A 15,534-nucleotide genomic window follows, 5' to 3' on the forward strand; every position below is an offset into this window, starting at 1 on the left:
ACATTTAGTCATTCTTCAATATGCATTTATGCATGTTGTCATCTGAACAGAAAAACTGATAAAAATAGTATTCTTATCAATCATAAGCAAACAGATCAAATTTTAAAAAGATTTAAGCATAAATAACATTGTACTACTATGTATGTTTGCAGACATACAGTGAGGACTATTTTCAGGCAAGTATATCAACTTGCAATTTAGAATAGAAAGGAAAGAAAGAGAACTATGGATTCAATCACCTATTCATGTTTTTCCCCAAGATATAAGCCAGAGAGCTTAGGAAGAAATACAGTCAGTGAAGCTTACCTCCATATCTAACTTATTCACCCAAATTGGCAAATTGGAATATGAGTGAAGATTCAGATCATCCACAGCCTTCTGAACTCTGTTTAAAATTTCAGAGAATGTTTTGTGATCATACATGCATGTTTCCAAGGATCTGACTTCCAGGTCTATTTTCTCTTCAATGATAAGCAGGTCATCCACCTAGAAGATAGAAAACAAGCCTTTAGTACTTAACAATTCTTCTCCCCCAAACTTTGGAAATGTCATTACGTAACAATTAACTTAATAGTCATTGGGCAAAGCAATTATGGCTGTCAGAGAACACAGTGGCCAGACACTATCAAAGCTGACACCAGCCAGAGTAGAGGAAAACTCAAAGACATAGTGCAAGATCAGGTGTGCAGAGATCTGGCCTACAGAATCACCAAGAGTCAACTGTATGTATAACATTGTCATCATAATTTACAGAGCTAGTTTGATATAGTGGTTAAGGCACCAGGGTAGAAACTAAGATTCTGTGATTCTAGTTCCACCTTAGACATGAAAACTGCCTGGATGATTTTGGGCCCCTCCCAGCCCATGATGCCAGGCTTCCGTGATAATACTTGGTTAATCCGAAAAGTGGATGCTAGAAAGGGTGGGTGGGTGGGTGAAGTACCATAAATTGTATCCGCTAAGTCACCTAGATATTTTAGTATATTTAGGAATTGATACGTCTATTACTTTGATCTGTAGAGAAATGTCTGCAGAAACAGAAGATATAGTGAGATTTTTTAAAATAAGCAATACTCTCATTGAAACATTACTGGGTCACCCATCCATTTAAAACCCCAAACTTGAAACAAGGCTGACAATAAACTAACCTTTTCCTGGAAGTTGAAGACCGTCTCTGCCAATCGCTGAACGTAAGGATCAAGTTTGTAAGATTCCCATACCAGTGCAATGCCCTCTGCAATCAAAGCCTGCACTTCTTTTTTAAGACCCGCAACCAAGAGAGAAATGGTATTTCGTTCTTCTACTTTTTCACAAGTACGTTCGTATGTGCGAACACTCTCAATCAAAGAGATGGCGAAAGGATAGAGCTGATTGGCTTGGTGAGCTTTGTTGACTATTGCAAGAGGAACCCGAAATCCAAGCCACTTGAGGTTACGGACTTCTTTGGATAGTGTAATTATTTCTGGGAGGAAGTTAACCTTTAGCTTGAGGACATTTCCTGTTCTGCCTCTCACACGAGTGCTCTCAATGGTAAAAATGCGCCCAGAGACACCAAGGTTTCGCTGCTGAACCTTCCGAGCCCAATCATCAAATATTTCTTGAGTGTTGAGCTTCATACGGAAGCTGTCTCCATCTTGCTTTAGCTTCTGTCCTTCTACATGGTTCTCCCAGCCCTTCCCAAGAACATCTTCAACACGCTTCATGTAAGCCGTAAGTTGCCTGTCAATCTGTTTAGCCCAGATGATAGACCCTGCGACAGGAGGCAAATCTCGAACATGACTCATTTTGCAAGCTTGACTTTGAGGATACTGAACTTTGAATTTGTCATGAAGTGATTCTATGTCGTCTTTCACACGTTGGATTAACTGTGTTTGGTATTCACGGATGGCACCTCTAATATGCGGCCGAACAAACAGAGCATTAAATCTGGAGAAGATTCTGAACATTTCATTGGCATTCTTGGCTGTGCCAAGCTGATCCCTGAGGCGAGCAGTAATGCGGGTTTCAACTCTATCAATTCTTTCATCGTATCGCTTCATTGCAGCTTCCCAGGCTTCTGTACCTTCTTTGGAAACATCCAAGCCATCTACTTCTTTCACGTTCTCATAAGCAAGATTTACTTCCTCAATTGCATTAGCATCAGCGGCGTCAAACAACACTTCTGCTACTTTCATATCTTGAGGCTCAGGCACATCTCCTTGATTTTGCTGGGCCACAGCGGTAACCTATTTAAAGTCATAGCAGTTAATATGATAGTTATCATTCAGTATTCAGAAAAGTAGGCTTCTAACACTCAAATAAAAATTGGGTCTTAATATTCAACAAGGTTTCTAAAAAAACAGTCATGACCCGTTCATTTAAACCCAAGATGCCAGCATGCTTGCTATGAGTTTTCACCATCTATTTTACTATGTCTTTGCAATATTTATCCCCACTTGCCAATTGTGGGAGGATTTTTTATGCCATTCAAACAATTATTTATGAAGCTGACTTACCCCTTTTCAATTAAAAAGAGCCTTCACTAGAAGCCTATGAAACAAACACCTGCAAGATTAAATGCATGCTTAAGATTTGGAAAACCTATCAATATTTTAACAAAAAGGGCAATATGTATTACCTGAGGCCGTAGGACTCTGACAATGACTGCTCTTAGCTGTTCATGCTGTCTCCGAAACTTCCTCATTTGATCAAGACGAGCCTGCAGCTTTCTGTGGGCAGGATTGATACGCCATACCATCTTTAGATTCTCTTCTCGCTTTCTTTTCACAATGTCTCTTAGTAGGACCTGAAGTTTCTCATACTCATCATCCCAAGATTGGAAGACTTCAAAGCATGCAACCATGACCTGAAATAATATTGAATAAAGGAAATGAATATATACTGTAACTTTTTTTTAGTTCATTATGCATTACATAGTTTACTTAAAATCCATCTTAGTACAATAGCAGAGTTGGAAGGGACCTTGGAGGTCTTCTAGTCCAACCCCCTGCCTAGGCAGGAAATCCTATACCATTTCAGACAAATGGCTATCCAACATCTTCTTAAAGACTTCCAGTGTTGGGGCATTCACAACTTCTGGAGGCAAGCTGTTCCACTGATTAATTGTTCCAACTGTCAGGAAATTTCTACTCAGTTCTAAGTTGCTTCTCTCCTTGATTAGTTTCCATTCATTGCTTCTTGTTCTACTGTCAGGTGCCCTGGAGAATAGTTTGACTCCCTCTTCTTTGTGGCAACCCCTGAGATATTGGAACAATGCTATCATGTCTCTCCTAATCCTTCTTTTCATTAAACTAGACATACCCAATTCCTGCAACCGTTCTTCATGTTTTAGTCTCCAGTCCCCAAATCCTCTTTGTTGCTCTTCTCTGCACTCTTTCTAGAGTCTCCACATCTTTTCTACATTGTGGCAACCAAAACTGAATGCAGTATTCCAAGTGTGGTCTTACCAAGGCATTATAAAGTAGTATTAACACTTCACATGATCTTGATTCAATCCCTCTGTTTATGTAGCCTAGAACTGTGTTGGCTTTTTTGGCAGCTGCTGCACACTGCTGGCTCATATTTAAATGGTTGTCCACTAGGACTCCAAGATCCCTCTCACAGTTACTACTATTGAGTAAGGTACCACCTATACTGTACCTGTGCATTTCATTTTTCTTGCCTAAATGTAGAACCTTACTCTTTTCACCACTGAATTTCATTTTATTGGATAGTGCCCAATGTTGGCTATTCCTGCCAGCTTGGCGTCATCTGCAAATTTGATGAGTTCCCCATTTATTCCCTCATCCAAATCACTGATGAAGATGTTGAAGAGTACTGGGCCTAAAACAGAGCCTTGGGGTACTCCACTGCATACTTCCCTCCATTGAGGACTACATGCTGAGTGCGGTTAGTCAGCCAGTTACGAATCTATCTGGTGGTGATGCTGTCTAACCTACATTCTTCTACTTTATCTAGTAGTAGGTTATGGTCTACCTTATCAAATGCCTTACTGAAGTTCAAGTAAACTATATTGATGGCATTCCTCTGGTCTAATTTTGTCACTTTGTCAAAGAATGCAATAAGATTAGTCTGGCATGATCTGTTTTTGACAAACCCATGTTGGCTTTTGGCTATTACTTTGTTTACTTCTAGGTGTTCGCTAATTCGTTGCTTGATTATCTTTTCCAGAATCTTTCCTGGTATTGAGGTCAGGCTTCTTGATTTACAGAGAGACACAACTAGTAATCAGCCATTATGAAACAAATACTATTTCAGGGCTGTTTGATTATGTCTCCAAAATGTCAGAATGTTTTAAATTGAAATCTGCACAAAAGCTATCTTTGAAAATAGTTATGCAGAATCACCACACAGTCAATATGAGTAAATCTCTTCAATGCTATGGTTTTTGTGCAGTAAAAAATAAGCTGTGTGTCTTTTGAGTTCAAGCTAATATTCTGTCCCAATGTTTGGTCTGTTCCCCCATCATATCTGCATGTTAAGCAAGACTTACCTTCTCAAATTCTTCATAGGCAACATGCATCAGTTTTCGTGTGCCCAATACTTTGAGTAACTGGGAACTTAAGTCTCTTGAAATGGCTTCCACTAAGCGCAGAGCTCTTTGAATAGGATATTTTGTATTTCTGATTTTTCTCAGGTGAGTGAATATTGCCACCAATGCCTGTCGTATTTTATCCAGTTCGGTTGCAGACAACAAATCATTTAGAGGGAAGTCTTTCATCAATGGATTATAATCATTAACAGTCTCCAATGCCTGTTTCAGACCTGGGTGTTAAAAAAAGAAAGAAAATGGATTTGATTTTTTAAGTGTTAAAGCAGTTAAATATATAAATATATAAGTATATATAAATATACATATATAAATATAAGTACACATACACACACACACATACAAACACACATCTGCCAAATTCTGCTTCTGGATAGCTCTTACCTGTGTCTGTATCAAAGCTAACAGTAGCATGAAAACGTTTGCCATGTTTCAAAATATCTAAAGTTAATAGAACTTCAGGGCTTTCACGCTTCTCCTGAATACGGTAAAGAGCACGTTCCAAATTTAGCCAGAAGCTGATTTCTTGCAAAGCGGTACCTGATGCAGGATCTCTATCCAATTTGGTCACCTAAAAAAAGCAAAACAAAGAAACATATTTAATGAATTAAGCCATAATTTAACGTGATGTGCAGAGTGTTTCTTTTCCTTATTATGCTTCAGTCGCTTTAATATATAAACAGTGAACAGAACAATATGAACTTGTGAACATCAACCTATCTATAGAAAAGCAATTATAGCAGAAAACTTTACTTACTTATTGTATGCAAGTAATAAAAATTTGGTAGAATTCAAAAAGTAGTCAAAAATGAGCAGGTTAAAATATTGTGGGATATATTAATACAAACTGATAAAATCTTGGCTGGTAACACAGTAGATTTAACTGTGGCTGAAAACTAGAAAGTGTGGAGAGTTAGTGTGGCAATAGCAGAATTTAGTAGAATAGAAGACAAAGAATAGGATAAGTTCACAATATATCAAGGTCTGAAAATTGAAATATTATACCATAAATTGGCCATGGTGACCCCACTGTCTATTGGCACAGTAGGTGTCGTATTAAAATATATTAAATAGCATTTAGAAATTATACACATTGACAAAATTTCTGTCAGTTACAAAAGGCCACACTGCTTGGATTTGTGTGTAAACTACACTAATATATTATGCTATCCTAGGTTCTTGGGAAAAGTTGATGAGTATGAAGACCAACACAGCTAAAGAAATGTCAACTGTGATTTCATACTTTTATACATATATAAAAATAATAATACATTTCCCAATTTACCTTTTGGATTTCTCTAATCCAGCGATTAACTCCAGATTGTAGCTGGTTGAGAAAAGTTGGGTCCTCAACTTTATCACCAAAATCTGTAACCTTTGGCTTTTCTCCACGTTCATAGCATTGCTTGGCAACATTAGTGATAATTGGATGAATTGGTAAACTAATCTCTGGTATTTCAATATTCTGCTGCAAATGCAGAAGTCCCATTTCAAGCTCTGCAATTTTTTTCTCCACTGAGGGAGCCATTTTATCCCCATCCCTTAGGAGAAATACAAAATAAAATAAAAATAAAATCTACATATGTAATTAAGGCATTTACAGTACATAAGCATGCAATCCAGAATATGTTGCCCATCAACACAAACAAGATATTAAGATATCACTACAATTTAAAATAAACTTGATAAAAGAATGAGATGTGCCACACAGTTAACTGCTGTTGCAATGTTTTCACGGGGAATGACACATTTCAGAAAGTTGCCTCTTTCCTATAAGGAGCCATGGGAGCAGCATCAAATATAGCTTGAAAGCTTCAATCTTCCAAAAAAAACCACACCCCTTCTTTAAATGTCTTCTAACAGTTAGGATCTTGACTATCAATAACTTTACACGTATCTTCCCATATTTCTTCTTCTTTTCTAATTCACTCGTCCATATCAGAAATACAAATTGTACCAACTAGCGTAGTTACCTGTCTGCCTTGCCAGATTCTCTGATGTAAGACTTGAAGAATGGAGCAACAGCATTGCTAATGAAGGAATGCAAAGTTTCATAGGGAGAATCTTCGCTGAGAGTGAGAACTCTGAGCTGGGATGACACAGGCTTGTCTGCATCAATTATTGGTGCCCGCTTAATGAAAGCCAAACTATAGATTACAAAAAAATAATAATTAGTGAGCATTTACTTAGTTTAACATGAAGACATTCAAGTCTTTTTGGCACTGTATGCATGTGCGCTGGTCACCTGGTGTTTCAGGGTCTGGCACACATGCATGCACGAAGACCAGCTGGCGGGTGCGCATGCGCACCCCAGAAACCAGAAGCTCAGCTTTCCGGTGCATGCATGCCAGAACCCAGCAGAGCAACGGGTGACGGCTGGCGTGCCCGGAGAGATGGCTCTGTGTGCCACTTCCGGCATGCATGCCACAAGTTCACCATCACGGTCCTAGGCAGTTTTAATTTTTGTTAAGTGTGTATCTTATTTCCACTTCAAACATGTACGCAACTAGCTAGTAACAATACTAAATAAATATATTATCAAAACCTAAACATTGGTTAAATACTTTTGTAGTATCACAGAACCTATTTTATATTGTCTGTCTGTCTAAGTCAGTCAGTCAATCATCTAATTTATATGGCTACGCAGCTCACAAACAAGTAACTGGGTGGTATTCAACAAAACCAAAACAAAATCCTACCAAATTACTTGAAAGGCCCCATGTCTAATAACAGCAATTTGCCTGATGAGAAGTAACTTATCCTTGAAACAATGCTCAAAACTACTGATTTCCATGAACAGATTCATGCAGTTTTCTTGTCCATAATATAGAAATGATTTGAGATTGCCTTCTCCTGGGGAGGTTTTGACTTCCCATTTAAGCCTAGTACCATAGTATTTTCTGGTAGTCTGACCACAAAAATTAAACTATTAAAAGAGTATTTAAACCAGGATCAGACAAGAAAGCTTTCCCAATGTGAATCGCCACACCACAATGTATGTGCTGCAACCTAAAATGATAATAGGACAATTCAGCATCAAATTATTAGAATTTTCAATTTTTGAGAAAAATAAAACCCTTGAATAATTATGTAAGCTTTTGATGTGCTTAACAGTTTTACTAAGCAATTGATTCCCATTAAAAAGGAGGGGATTGAGCATCTTGACCCTATTCTTTCCAGTGACTATATAATTCCTTACAACCTTGGAACAAAAAAAAAAGCCTAATAAATGTAGTTTCTGATTGCAGGATACTTATCCAGATCTTCTTTCAATTCAGGCCTTATGGGAAATTAAGATCATTACTCATATGACATATGTCATGATTCGCCTTTTCAATATTTTTGTGTCAGAAAGTGAGATATGCTTCATAGAATCATCTAACTTCAACACTGGCATGAAAAATCTAAATTTACGGTTAAATGATGAGAGTACAACCAACCTGTAAAGTTCACTCTTCAAAGTAGGGCCTTCTCTGTAGTGGGCCCCACCCTTTGGAATGACCTCCCCCCAGACATCAGAACTACAACCGACCTTCGCTCCTTCCGTATGAAGCTGAAAACCTACCTGTTTCGACTAGCTGACCTGGCATAACTCTACAACCTCCCCAGCCCAGGGCATTTTTAATTGTAATTTTAGTTTTTAAGGGTTAATTTCACTGGGGTTTTAACTTTTTAAGTATTGTAACTTATTTATTTATTCTTACCTCCTCTATACGCTATATAATACCTTTGTACGTCGCCCCGAGTCCCTGTGGGGAGAGGGGGCGACTAATAAGTTCAAGTAATAAATAATAAATAAATAAATAAATAAAGGAGAGAGGAGTAGAATAATCCTGCTCTCTAATTTGTCTTCTAATGCACTAACAGAAATTCTGTCTTTTTAATTTAATTCCATTTAATTTATAATCTGCACTGAATATGGATCTGTCATTTTCAGGTAGGCATGTATGTTAGACATATTTAAAGGCACAAGACTTCATACTGAGCAGCATATTTACAGGGAGTATCTTGACTGACCTGTTTGATTTTATACCATAATGAATATCAGTGCTTATTCCGTAAGAAATAAATTCTTTTTCTTCCTCTCCTTCGTCACCAACATCCTCTGCAAAGAATTAAGAAACCTTACTAGCATCAGTTTCTCCACAAATACATGTTTTTATTTTGATATATGAAAAAGAAAAAAAAGAACAAGGGGAAACATTAGCAAAATACAGGAAGTCATGTGATTATTTAAAAGAGATCATTAAACACCAGCTGCACAAAACAACACTTTCCATTACCTCATATATAGAAAGCAAGCATGTTTCAGTAATTGAAAACCTCAAACTTGAGGTCATACAATCTCTTCAAAACTGAAGAGTAATATTTTTCTTGCTTTGTAGAGGCTTAAATTTAGAAAAGTATAAAAGCCAGGAAAGTGCTAAAGAGATTGGGAAGTTGGCGGGGGGGGGGGGGGGGCTCCAGAAATGAAGATTCCTAAAATTAGAATTGTTTATTGCTGTTATTTATACTATTTTACATAAATTGTCTTTTCATGAAACATTTTTGCATTTGAACTATGACGGTTTATAGTTTACAAATGAAGAGCTTTCTGCAGAATTCTAATTTGTCAAGATTCAGTACAAATAACATTTACACTTAATAAAAGCTATAATTCTCTCAAATATTAGAGGATTCTTTATACGGGAAAACCTCATAGCTTAAGGAAAATGGGACTCGATTAACAATTTCTTAGCTGACAATGCTATAGTAATGACACCACTGCAATGCAGCACTGTGACGTGCTCTCTGGGAGACACACCCAAATGGGGAAACGGAAAGAAAAAGCAATGAGCTTGAACAATACATCCCTAGAGACAAAAATACTTAAGTGAACTTTCAGCATTTCTCATAGTATCAAGGACTCAGTTGACATAATTGACAAATGTGCTTATTGTTTTATTAAAAAGCTAAAATACTTTTAGCAAGGTTTACCAGATGTTTGTGTTTTAGAAAGGGGGAAAATCCAATTCCTGGAAGTTGTAAGATTCCAGGGGGTATAAAGATGCTCCATTGTATGCACAACTTTTTGTCAGAAAGCAACATACTTTGTTTCTAAAAACAGACTGTTCTTTAAAGTGCTTCAATATAATTTGTTACTATTTCTGCTTTATACCTTATTCTAAGTCAAGCTTTATTTTTAATGCAATAAAATAAATGATGAAATTTACAAAAAAAAGAATTACATTTTGGTGTCATTCAGGTGAGAAATATCCCATATTATCAGATTACTCCTGAAAAGTCTCAGAAAACTGTAATTACTGCAAAATACCGAGACTGGTTTAACTATTGTAATAAGGATTACATGAGTCTCTACTGTGGTGAACTATCTGCACTGCATACCAATTGCTTACTGATCATAATTTAAGGCATGGTCAACACTCCAAATGGTTTAAGTCTGATTATCTGAGAAACCATGTCCTTTTATGAACCTCTGTGGACATTAAAATGCTTTTATCAGAATTAAATCTATCTGGGTTACAAGAGAAGACCTTTTTCCTATATTCCCAGACTAAGAAAATTACTACTATGGGTTTCATGATTGGCCTAATTATCTAAGCACTGACAAAATATTTTAGGTTTTAATGATGTAATACCTTTTAAATATTTGTTAGCTACCATGACTGCTTGTTTGAAAATAAAATACTGTGAATATAATACCAGAACTTGCAGCTTAAACTTTACAAAATTGTATTACATCTCAAGTCAGTAATTTGGGACATACAATTTAGATTTGCTTGATAAGCTTAAGAGATTTGCATGATATGATTCTTAACATTCTGAAGCATTTTCAAAGGCTCTATTAAATTACAAAAAAGCAGTCTAGACTTTTGTTATAGCTATTTGTCAGTGGCATAATGAACAGAATTAAAATGCTTTAAATTGCACTATTTTGATTATCATTTACTACTAGTTGATCTCATTTAAGTGATACTAGCAATTACTGTACAACACATTTCAAAAAAAGGCTCTTCCCAGATTATCATAAAGGACCGAAAGCTAAAAATTCCTTACTTTTCATTACAGGTTCATTTGGAAATAAGAAGGGTGATTTAATCAGGCAAATAATGAAGTTATTGCCTCATCGTTACCATGTTTTAAAATGTAATCCACAAGATAGTTACAACAAAATCTGTAAAACTATTAACAAAGTCTATAATAACTTTATGAAAATTGTTTTATTCATAAAAGAAAAGACCATAAAAAAATCTACAATTCAATTTGGAAAGCACCCATACCTTTCAAAAATACTTAGTCAAAAAATGAATCCTACCGCTAATTTAGATGTTCTGGAGAATTAACAGTACATGGAATTGAATAGAGAATGCTTATTAACAGTTGTACAATTCTTCAACCACAAAGAACATTTAGAAGAAAGCATGTGTTTACTATAGTAATTAGTACTGGAGTAATTAGTGTTTTTATATAAAGCAAAAACATTCTATATTACTTTCTGAAATTTCAACAATACCTATCAATATTTTAAATATTACAAATGATTACTTCTAATTTTATAGGAACTATCTCCTTTTAGAAGTCTCCTGAATGACTTCTAAACCTGCCTAAAGAAATTGCAGACATTTGGATGACATTCTTTCTTATCACCCCCGAGTTATCAAATTTAACCAATTAGTAATTGTATTTGGCCATTAATATTTTCATTTTTAGAAAGGTTAAAAGTCACCTCTTGAACCAAGCCTTTCATAATGTGTGCTTTTAGATTTATATTTGTTTCTAATCTTTTATAAAACCAATAATTGTTTGGACAAAGAAACTGAATTTTACTTACAGAAAGTTTGCCTTTATGCTATAATAATATTCTTTTAATTGCAAGACACTTATCTGTAAGCCATGTAAATATATAAACTGCTGTGCATATGCAACTGCGATAATGCTGTGGGGGCCTTATTGATGTCCCATCCTGAGAACCTTTTTTGTATTTATTAGGAAATGCAAAATATTAGTATGTTTTCACAAACATTTCTTAATCTTGTTGTTAAATATTTTATAATGAAAAGGCACATGAACAATATGTAATAGAGGTTATTGTGCAAAATACAGATATTTCAACTCAACAGTTAAAGAAGTGTTAAGGTAGAACGGGTCAATGACAGATTCTAGTATATTAGACTGACAAAGGAAATCTTGATTGTTTGATTTCCTAGCTATCTGATGACACTATTCTCACTTAAGGCCAGTATAATCCTGAATGGTTTATTAAAAGTTCACTCCAAAATAGGTACTATTGTCCATTTTCTCTTGTATCTTATTTATTCATACACTGATCAAACTGTTATATCCTTTGGACACGCCTAAAAGTGATAGTATGTGATGGGGCAGATCGCTTTGGCGAATCAAAGGAACTCTCCCAGATAGTTATGGCCCACATTTTCAGGCAACAGAATCTGCCTCAACCTATGAAGTTTTACAAGGAGTCATGGAAGGAAGACATGGATTGTGAGCAAATACTTCCACACTGGAAGGCGAAAATAATCAGGTGCGTAAATCAGCTTCTTAGGATCTGGCGTTCAAAAATGAAACCTGATTTTATTGATAAAACAAACATGGCCGATTCGGGCAAGCCGTGTTTATTATTGTCATCAGCTGGGCATCATCCTTTAAGGCCCTGGCAAAGATTCAATTACTGCCAGCATTCGCCAGATCGAAGGGAGATAAAGCCCCGTACAACGAAGGACACACGCACCTCCCCCCCCCCCTTTCGCCTGTCTTTCAAGGCCGGGACAGGAGTTAGATAGAGGGAAAGGCAGAGGGACTTTTTCCAGACGGGCTTCTTCTATTCAAGAGCTAATGGGTGAGGACTGCAAAAAGTCGGGCGGCCACAACTAAAGGGAGCAACACGACCCTCTCAAGGAAAGGGGCTGCTGTCATCGAGTCCTCTGGGCGGAGGCAGCTATGCCCCGGCCGACGATGCAGACAAAGGAGCAAACAAGCCGGGCCGCCATTTTGACAGCCGCCTGCCTGCCTGCCTGCGGCCACACCCTCTCCATCCTTTCCACCCCGCGGAGCTGCGGCTTAACCGCTGGGCGAGACCCGCTCTCCGTTCTTTCCTCCGCTCCCAGCCAATTCCTTCGGCAGCCCTATCCGAGTGAAGCCCCGGGGGCGGCAAGCGCGGGAGCACCGCCGCGGGTGACTCACCCTTGAGGGTGGAGCGCTCCACCAGCACTGCGTGGACTTGCGGGTCCGAGAGGAACTTCCGCATCTGTTCCACGGCGCCCTTCTCCTCCAGCGCCGCTTCCAGGGCGGCCGGGGCCTCCCCGCCGTCTTCCAGCAGAAGCGGCACCAGCTTGCGCAGGTGCTTCTGCAGCACAGACACGTCCGCCACATTTTGCACCGCCGAGCCGGCCGCTTCTAGGCCGCCGCCGCTGTCCTCCCCGCCGCCGCCCGAATCGGACATGGCTGATGGGCTTCTCGGCTGTCGAGATGGACGGAGCCGCCCTTACAAAAGCGCTCCGGAGCTTCCCTGCCGCGGAGTTCTGAAACTTCGCACTGAGCCCCGCCTGGTCCACGACGCCGTTCTTTAACGGTGCCTTCCTCGCGACAGCCCCGCCCCGGAGGATCCTGGGAAGTGTAGTCGGGAATTATGCGGCTCGGAAGAACAGGCTTTCTCTGCGGCGAAGTTCGATGGAGTCCTCGGCGAGCGAGTCTAGAATAGAACAGAGGTCTTCAAACTTGGCAACTTTAGCTGGCTGGAGAATTCTGGGAGTTGAAATCCACAAATCTTAAAGTTGCCAAGTTTGAAGACCTCTGGAATAGAATAACAGAGTTGGAAGGGACCTTGGAGGTCTTCTAGTCCATTCCCCTGCTTAGGCAGGAAACCCTATACCATTTCAGACAAATGGCTATGCAACATCTTCTTAAAGACTTCCAGTGTTGGGGCATTCACAACTTCTGGAGGCAAGCCGTTCCACTGATTAATTGTTCTAGCTGTCAAGAAATTTCTCCTCAGTTCTAAGTTGCTTCTCTCCTTGATTAGTTTCCACCCATTGCTTCTTGTTCTACCCTCAGGTGCTTTGGAGAATAGCTTGACTCCCTCTTATTTGTGGCAACCCCTGGGATATCGGAACACTGCTATCATGTCTCCCCTACTCCTTCTCTTTCATCCAAAGTCACGTGAATCGTAATTGGATTTGTAAAGTCCTAATTAATTATCCCCAAGGCATTGTTTAGTTTGTTTCCGATGCCATAATACAACCATGCTAACCGAAAGATCGCGAAATGCTTAATAAACTAGCTTTTCACTCTGCATTTTAGTTATAGGAGTTTGTGAATCGCTTCAGTTTGTATTTATGCCACAATTGTATCTTTTATATTCTGGACTTCCCTTAGTCGAAGAAAAAACAGCCCCTGTAGATCAGGCAGCTCTAACGTTAGCTTTAACTACAGCCAAACTCAGATCTCACAGCAAGTTTGTTAGGTTCATTCATAGTAAGGTGACCAATTGTCCTCCTTTAGGGAGGACAGTCCTTCTTTTGTAAGTTCTGTCCTCCCTCAAAAAGTGTCCTCTTACATGTCCTCCTTTTCGATATTTGAAGACTAATCTGTTGCGCGTTATGTGACGTATTTGTATTTGACATGACAATTTGTCAAGGCTCGGTATAGTGCGGTATAAAACGCGATTATGAGATGCATGCGCTCCGGACAGGAGACCTTGAGAGCGCACCGCATGTAAGTGGCTTTGTTTACATCTTACCAAAACACGACACGGCACATACGCACTCAGTAGACTCACGGCACGTCGGCAATTGAATGACTCACGGTAATTATTTCTTTCTCAGTGAATATTCAATTATACAGAGGTAAGTACAATTCACGTTTTATTAATTCATTATCTATTTAATAATTTCCAAATATGCATAATTTTATTTACAAGTTTATACAACCCTGTTGTCAACAGAAGTGTAAAATAATTTAAATTTTAATTTTAGTGAAGTTTATAAGCTTATGTTATTAAAGTTTCAGTTGTAATAATTAATTTTATTTATTCATAATGTGCTTGCATCGTTCGTGTAGCTTTATATTTTATTTTTAATTTTTAATTTCATTTAGGGATGGAAAAATCAAAAAAGAGGAAATGCCATTTCAACGATCAATTGAAAAAGGAATTTCCATTCCTCATATCAAAGAAAGATGCCATTGTTTTCTGCAATATTTGCAGAGGAGAATTTTGTATTGCAGTTGGGGGCAGAGCAGCTATAACAAAACACTTGTCCACCAACAAACATAAGCAATAATTAGATGCATCAGCTTTCAGTCGTAAAGTAGCAGGTTTTTTTTAAACTTCAAATTATTCTGAAGATGAAAAACAGTTAGCTGCCATGCAGGGAACATTTGCATTTCATACCATAATTCACAATCAAAGTTTTCGTAGTATGGATTGTACAACTAAATTATTGAAAAAGTTTTGCAATGCTAAATTTTCATGCACCAGGACAAAATGCGAGGCTATTATTAAATCAGTATTTAAAAATTACTGTGATAAAATACAGCAGACTTGAAAATTGCAGTATTTGTAACGGTTTTATCTGATGCATCGAATCATAATGAAACCAAATTGTATCCAATACTAGTAAGATATTTTAATATTACCAAGGGGATTCAAGTAAAAATTTTAAATTTAGAATCCATTGAGGGTGAAACTGCTGAAATTTTGTCAAACCATCTATACAGAGTAATAAATGAAAACAATTTGAAATTCAAAGTTGCTGCACTAACAGCTAATAATACAAACACAAATGTTGGTGGGCGAAGACGCAAAGGGGTGACTAATGTGTATGTAAAATTACAAGATTTATTCCAAAAGAAAATACTAGGAATAGGTTGTAATGTGCATATTTTGTCAAACGCAATCAACACAGCGTCATGTGCCATGCTAATTGATGTAGAAGTAATAATAACTACAATTTATTTGTATTTTAGTCATT

The 15,534-nt window shown here is 37.8% G+C and overlaps 1 protein-coding gene across 2 annotated transcripts in view; it reads right to left on the reverse strand.

The window, feature by feature from the left end:
- The window catches only part of DYNC1H1 (dynein cytoplasmic 1 heavy chain 1), a 62,189-nt gene extending 49,065 nt beyond the window's left edge, over positions 1–13,124 (reverse strand). The window contains exons 1-9 of one of the 2 annotated variants that reach the window (XM_081943098.1): positions 12,749–13,124; positions 8,567–8,654; positions 6,523–6,696; positions 5,835–6,090; positions 4,934–5,120; positions 4,493–4,764; positions 2,618–2,845; positions 1,149–2,225; positions 307–486 (exon numbers count right to left, since the gene is read on the reverse strand). In XM_081943098.1, coding sequence (XP_081799224.1) covers positions 307–486; positions 1,149–2,225; positions 2,618–2,845; positions 4,493–4,764; positions 4,934–5,120; positions 5,835–6,090; positions 6,523–6,696; positions 8,567–8,654; positions 12,749–13,007 — 2,721 coding nt within the window. In that variant the 5' untranslated portion in view covers positions 13,008–13,124. The remainder of the gene's footprint in view (positions 1–306; positions 487–1,148; positions 2,226–2,617; positions 2,846–4,492; positions 4,765–4,933; positions 5,121–5,834; positions 6,091–6,522; positions 6,697–8,566; positions 8,655–12,748) is intronic. The other variant, XM_081943097.1, reaches the window with a different exon arrangement.
- Between the last annotated feature and the right edge of the window lie 2,410 nt (positions 13,125–15,534).

This window comes from Natrix helvetica, assembly GCF_964273705.1.
Source record: "Natrix helvetica genome assembly, chromosome: 1".
NCBI lineage: Eukaryota > Metazoa > Chordata > Lepidosauria > Squamata > Natricidae > Natrix > Natrix helvetica.